A 7,158-nucleotide genomic window follows, 5' to 3' on the forward strand; every position below is an offset into this window, starting at 1 on the left:
GCCCGACTCACTTCTGCTCCCATAATGGTATTTCCAGGTCAGTTAAAATTCCACACCCCTTGCCAGGAGTGTGACCAGGAAGCACTTCTAGAGCTCACCCAGCCCTGGATCCATCAGATCAATATGGGCTGAATGAAAGGAAAATGTGTACCTGATTTTTCAATAGCCTGCTTTTAAGGTTATCCAGGGTGATAATGTTAACATACAAAATTACAGTCTGATATGATCGTGTAAATATTGAACTTACCCGCAGAACATCAGAGCCCCTCAGCTGTGATTCTGTGCAAACAGCAGCTTCTGAGAGGGTTTTGTGTTTAAGTTCTTGACACTGCCTCACAAACCAGCTCAGATGAACAGTGGAGACACTGCAGAGCTGGCTATGAGCACAAAGCTCATGGCTGTAGAAACACCATGCCTAAGAGAAGTGTTCCAAAGGGAACTGCTCTGCATGTGACTACAGAAAGAGTTTTCTGTGTGTTCCCAGCACATCAAAGAAATATTTGGCAAAATCTTTGCACCGGCATTGTCATTTGCCCCATCTGCAGCACAAATCAAACTATTTCCCTGTCACCCAAAAGTCAGCAGTCTATGCAACAGAGCCCAAAAGAAGCTATACGAAATCCTAGAGAAACTTCAACCACACATTCCACCATTCTGGCATGGAGTTACTTAGACTTTGCATTTGCACTCACTAAATATCATTAAACTCCTCCTGGACTTTTTTCCTAACCTATCCAGGTTATTAAATTTTTAACTATTGACATCACAGTGGCTTTAACTCAAGGTAGGCACTATTACCACAAATGTACAAGTCACTGCTTTCTTTTTGGACATTGTACCTCAGTAAGAAGAGCTGCTCACATTTATCTGACACTTTATACTGCTTTATATCCACACACCTTACAAATCCTAGGAATTAAGCTTTGTTTTATTTCAACACTCCAAATAAGAAACACCATCTTACTGGATGTTTACACAGATGAAGAGAACTAAAGATTTAGCTGACTCTACACAGAAGATTTAGGCTGAGACCAGGAAAGAACCCAGTCCCATGCTCCATCTCCGCACTAATCCTCATCCCCTTAGAGTCACCCCAGACCTCCAGAGTGGGATACAAATGTGGGACAGACATTCCATGCAGTGCTGCGAGCTGCAGAAGGCAGGAGAACTACCAAAACAATGGATAATACAGCAAAGGAGGTCTGCCCTGCTCTGGATGGGGAGGGATGCATGGCTCTTCCAGAAGAGCAACAAAACACTGAGCTGAGAAAATAAGAAACACCAGAGCTGAAAAAATAAAAAACACCAGAGTTGAAATTTCTGTTTATACAGCAAAGACTGATTTCTTGGGAATACTCAGTTTCATTGCATAATCAAACTCATTGATTAACAACATAAAAAACTTCATGTTAGCACTTGCTACCTGCCACTGCTTGCAGTTAATGAACTTGGGAAAAAAAAGGAAAAAAAAATCCCTGTTTTTCACGTGTCCATCACTCCCACTATACAGAGGAGAGCTCCTTTGTTGGAACACAGGGAAGTGCATACAACTCAATGACAAGTAAATGAGCACACCAAGTTTCTTTTGACTCTGGTTCTGCGGGATTTGAATAGCACACAGTGTGTGCATTGTGCACCTTGTCTGCGTGAAGCATTCACTGCCCCAGCCCTGGGCTGGCTGATGGGATGGATGCACTCACTGCACAGACAGCACCGAGCCACAGTAACCCTGGGGACGTGCCACTGCCATTCCCTGTCCCTTCCAGCTCTCCAGACACTCACATCACTGCCACACAACATATTTTATACTCCCCCCCAGCACTGAAGGTAATTTTCAGAATTTCCATTTGGGTGATAGAATCAGATTTTGGGCAGAGAAGTGCTCAGCTATTGGGATTTATGAAATGTCTTTACAAGTAGAATGCTGAATATTTTATTAACATAAACATCAAGTTCCTAAAAAGAGTTGTTTGCTGTTTCAAAAGTTTCAGCCTCCAGCAGAAGAAATAACATAGGAGACACACATCAAAAAGATGTTATCCATACTGCAAAGAAATGACATTTTTTAATTTCCTGCCTGCCCCCAAAAACGGAATGATCATACAACCAAACCACTTTATTTGCCTTAAACATCTTAGATCACATTCTCATTTACATCAAAGTTCTCCTTTTCTTGCCTTTCCAGACTGGAGCTTTTTTATCTTAAATGAATCATTTTTGAATTGTGAGTGTAGGCCTAGAGCAGTCATAAGGTTTTTAAACTGTCTTCCTGAACAAACACTTGAAATTTTTTAATTGCTGTGTTTTCTACAAACTCTAGGATAAAGATTTCTGATACAAAAGCCAAAGGGAACACAAGGCCTTAGTAAATGTTTTGGTAGAATTGCTGCAGTAAATGGTATTGCTGCCCAGCAGTTCAAGTTAACTGAGTAAATGAGTAAAATTTACATTATACATTATAAAGTTGCATTATACATGAGTAAAATTGCATTATACATAGATAAGCAAAGATGAGATTTCTTTTTTGTCTTAGAAAAATGGAAAAAACCCTCGAAGTAAATGGCTAAATTACACATCCACAGAAAGGAAGAGAATGACAAACTCTACAGCTCACAGGAAAGTTCAAATCTTGCTGTGTTGAGTATTAAAACTATTAAGTATTATTATTTTCTGTTTTATTTTTTTTATTTGAGTAATTCATATTAAATCTGTTTTCAATCTCACTTTCATGTGTACATTTAAAAAATAACCAAATATGGCTACACAGAGCAATAAGAACCACTATGAGAATTCAAGGTCTTGGACTCCAAGTTCCTCAGTACTTAAAACCATAAGCAATAAAAATACTAATAAAAATGCAAGGAGAAAAATCCCTACTAAAAATCTTAAGCAAGGATAAGCACCAAATTCATACGGTCCCATTTCACACACTTATCACTCCAAGGAACTGCTCTGCAGTCTGAGGCAAAATTGTAAATACAAATATGAACTAATCAACCATCATTTCTCCACAGCTTCTCCTTAATTTTGCATTTTCTTACTCCTCATTTATATTTCCATATACCAGATTAACAGATTAATTAATCTTTCCACAGATTGCCACTGAGTTGTCTAACTTCACATAGTGTCAGTAAAATTCAAACTCCAGGAACAGAAAGTGCATTTGTGTTCTGGTTAGTTCAAAAGAAAGCAGAAAAAAAGGCATTAGAAGAAAATGTGTTTATCAGCAGAGAAAAAGAAAAGTGATCTTTTGTTGAGTAATTTTAAAAACAGTATTTCTCTTTGTGAACCATAAATAATATGCAAAGTTTTTCTCATATTTCAAAAGGATATATTTCTTATGTCAGAGAATCAAACCCCATATTTCTCTACCAGACTTCCACTGAGCTTAACAAATCCCACTTTCACTGAGCACACAGATAACAGAAGAGCCACAGACGTGCCGAAGGTGGCTGATGTAGGAGCTGATTAAAGTACAAAACACACACAAATAAAGAGAAATGAGCCACTACCTTTCTTTTTGGAGTCTTTCTTTGTGCTGGTTTTAACAGCCACTTGAAGTTCTGTCTCAGTTGACATCCTATATCCTTAGTCCTCTTCACACAGATCCAGGATCTCGGTCAGGCTCATTTAGAACGTCTCTCCCAGAAAATAATTTAGCCTTTCAGATACTATAACCCAAACAGTTCATCTCATTCACTCCTTTCGAGTGCTGTAAAGGAAGGAAACAAAAAAGAACAGTCATTTTCTGGGTTTAAAACATGAAAGGAAAATAAAAAAGCCAAAGCACTGCAAGGGAGGAACATATTAAGTTCTCCATCTACTGAGCCAGTTGTCCATGATTTTAGATGCTTAAGCATAGTTATCTGTGACTACCTCAAACATCTGTATTTGAGGTGTTTTGGCATATCCAAGATGCCTTCACAGCCCAGAGACACTGCTCAGGGTGTAGAGAAGACCAGCACTTCTGGACCAGCAGCTGGAGGACAGAGACCACAATGCAGGAAGCAGCTGGAAATGTCACCAAAAGCAATAAAATCTGCCAGGACACAATTCTTAAATGAACCAATTCCATATTGCCAGAGAGCATGTACAGACTTTTACTCCTCTAATTCTTTTTCAGTGCTTTCATTCTCCTGCTTGAACAAAGACAAATGAAAAATGTATTCATTGCTCATGCTGAGAACATCATACTTTGCCACTCCTCTTGTTTATGATAATGTTTCCAGTATAAAAGACTCTGTCTCCACACAAACAAAACTGTAATTTTAACACCCATCTAGTAATCCTTCTTGCAAAGACCTCTGAAAATAGTTAACTAAACCCATGAAATATAAATGGATAGGTGCAAAAAGGTAACTTCTAGAGAGATAACATTCAGGGAGAAAGCTGTGTATTTGTTGGGGACAAAAATGCACCAGGTGTGAACCCACAGCAGGAATGTGCTGGAGCAGGACAAGGGAGGCAGGACTGGGGATATCAGGGCTCTGGAGGCAAAGAACACACAAAGAATAAACATCTAAGCCAAAAAGAACCCATTGCTCCAATTCTCACTGCTGGTCCTTCCTGCTTTGAGGGATGAACCACTTACTGAGCCAGTCTGTCGAGGGCAGAGGACCAGACTGTCCTGAAGCCATTTGTCAGGATGTTCCCTCACCAAATGCATCTTCTTACTGCCCTTTCTTTTTGTGAGAAAGTTCTCATTATTAGCACAATTACAGAGAAGTCCATCTGGCCTGTTGGAACAGCTGCCCACTTATTAAATAAGCATTTAATAAAGAGAGTAACCCAGCATATCAGCTGGTTAGATGGCCAGAGATTAACTGCAGTTAGAGTTATTTACTAATGTCCCTTCTTTGTCATGTAAGAAAGTAACAGACTGTAAACACTGGAATAATTTTGACACTTTAAATCACTTTTCACAGTAAGGGCTGTGAAGCCACCAGTACTTTCAAATTCAGGCTCTTTTAACATTTTAAAATGCTTCAGTAACATTACACTGCCATGCACCGTCTGAAGTGATTTAATATTGCTGAAGTGTGTCAGGGGCTTTCTTTAATAAGCTCTTCAAATCTGTCTGTGTATTATAGAATATTCAAAGATAGCTTTTCAAAATCTGCTGAACTGATTTTGAAATACAAAATTCCCTGTTCCCCCCTCTGTGGAATCTGAATAAGCACCGCATGGCAAAAAAAAAGGAGGGAAAAAAATAAAGCAAGGCGCAAATTGAAGTTGCAGCGCTTGCTGAACACACCTGCTTGGTGTAACCTGAATAAACCAACAGCATCTCGATGAATCTTCCCAGCTGAGAAAAGAGTAGGAAAGGACAAAGCAAATGAAGGCTGGTCAGGGAGGGAACAGCTCCCAAAGTGAGGCTTCCAGGGGTTCTCTGGCCAGGTCCATGGACAGGGAGATGCCTCTCCCCAAGCACAGCTGCTGGAGCAGTGCTGGGGGGAATGCCCTCACCCTCCTCACTCACGCTTCAAATCCCGCCACGAGCAGGGAGAGGAGCTCTGAGCAGAACAGATGTCCCTCACAACCCCCATCTCCTTCCCCTCCCCCTGCCTGCAACCCAATTTAATAATATTTAGTTTTACAGCACAGTAGGGATGCATCAGCCTTTACAGCTCAATGGCACTTACTTAAAGCATCTCTCGAGTCACAGCTGGATTGACAGTTTATTTTTTCAGAATTTGGATTTATATTTACCCAAAGGTTAACTGCGTAACTCTACAAGGAGCACTAACATGAGCCACTTCACAAAAGGGAAATATTTATAATAGGCCCACTTATTAAAAAAATAAATTAAAAATAAATACCAAATATCCCTGGGGTCCATAGTTAAGCAAGTTTTAATGTCTTAGAAGGCCATTGTGACTACAAAGCATCAGGAATGTCATCTCCTGTTGTCAGCTATTTCCAACAGGACAGCTGAAATAGTAGCATCTGAATGGCACTGAATATTTTAAAGTAACAACATATGACTGCTATCTCATCTGAAACTCTCCAGAAAAGCTATATCCCCTCGAGGCTATCCCACTGAGTAATATTTTTTAAAATAAATGCATGTCTGTTTTTGGACAGGTTCACATATTGATTTACTTTCAAACCTAATCAGGTCATACTCTCGCAGGCTCATAGATTCTTGAATAAAGTAGTAGGTATCTTTGTAAAGGAGCACATAAACATCTGTCAGGCACCAGCTATAGCTCAAACTGAATTTGCTACAGAGACAATTCCTCCAAAAGTGCAGGTCTTTACGTAAGCCACATTAGTAAACTTTCATGCACTGTCCATATTTCAGCCGTTTATTACCCAGATGAGAATGGCAGTCAATCTGCTCCTCACCGCAACAGCTTTCATTGTCTCCTCCAATCTAGGTCACCGTTGTTAAATACCACAGCCTCCCAACTGTGGGAAGTACTGCAGCATGTGTTTTATCAATGAGATGCTATTTGCTTTGATCAGTTCTGCCACATTTCTCTCCCTGCTCTAAAGACAAAATTTTGTTAGCTGTGTTTCCAAAAAAACCCCAAAACTTTAAAAAAATCCATCGTCTTGCACGTATCCATCCACTCTAACAATCTCCTTGTGTGCCTTGCTACTGCTCCAGCTATTGCAATGTCATGTGCATGCCTCAGCTTTTCTTAAAGAGGATTCTGAGCTCTTCGTTTTAACAAAATACTGACATTTTCTGTGGCCTTATTAAGTGGCTACAGCAGGAACACAATCAGCGCATTCTGGAATTAACTGGCTCTTAATTCCAGGAGAAGTTCTTAAGCCTGTGTTCTCTATTACTCCTACGCCAGCAAAAAACCTAAAGCCTTAGCACAGAAGTATTTCTGTAAATTCACTTTGCAGTTAGGATTAACACAGGTTGGACCCTTTATGCACGGGGAAATTAGTCCCAAGCTCCACTCGCCTCCCCCACATGCGTGTGAAACAACAATTTCTGTCAAATCATTTGTCTTTTCAACCACGCTTCAGTGAGCTCGTGTAGGGGTTATTAGGAGACTTCCCTTGGCCCAAGTTATGAAGGAGGTCAGACAAGATGATCATAATACTTCCCCTCTGGCTTTCAAATACATGAATTAATTAATTTTCTTCGGGACTTCAAAACTTAAGAAGTTCCCTCCCCTGAAACCAGTTTCCATCTGC

The 7,158-nt window shown here is 40.0% G+C and overlaps 1 protein-coding gene across 4 annotated transcripts in view; it reads right to left on the reverse strand.

The window, feature by feature from the left end:
- Positions 1–3,626, reverse strand: part of DAB1 (DAB adaptor protein 1) — a 99,353-nt gene extending 95,727 nt beyond the window's left edge. For all 4 annotated transcript variants that reach the window (XM_041483285.1, XM_041483289.1, XM_041483288.1 and 1 more), the window contains exon 1: positions 3,513–3,626. In XM_041483285.1, coding sequence (XP_041339219.1) covers positions 3,513–3,579 — 67 coding nt within the window. In that variant the 5' untranslated portion in view covers positions 3,580–3,626. The remainder of the gene's footprint in view (positions 1–3,512) is intronic.
- Positions 3,627–7,158: the final 3,532 nt, after the last annotated feature.

Source organism: Pyrgilauda ruficollis, unplaced genomic scaffold (genome assembly GCF_017590135.1).
Source record: "Pyrgilauda ruficollis isolate IOZ18807 unplaced genomic scaffold, ASM1759013v1 scaffold6, whole genome shotgun sequence".
Lineage (NCBI taxonomy): Eukaryota > Metazoa > Chordata > Aves > Passeriformes > Passeridae > Pyrgilauda > Pyrgilauda ruficollis.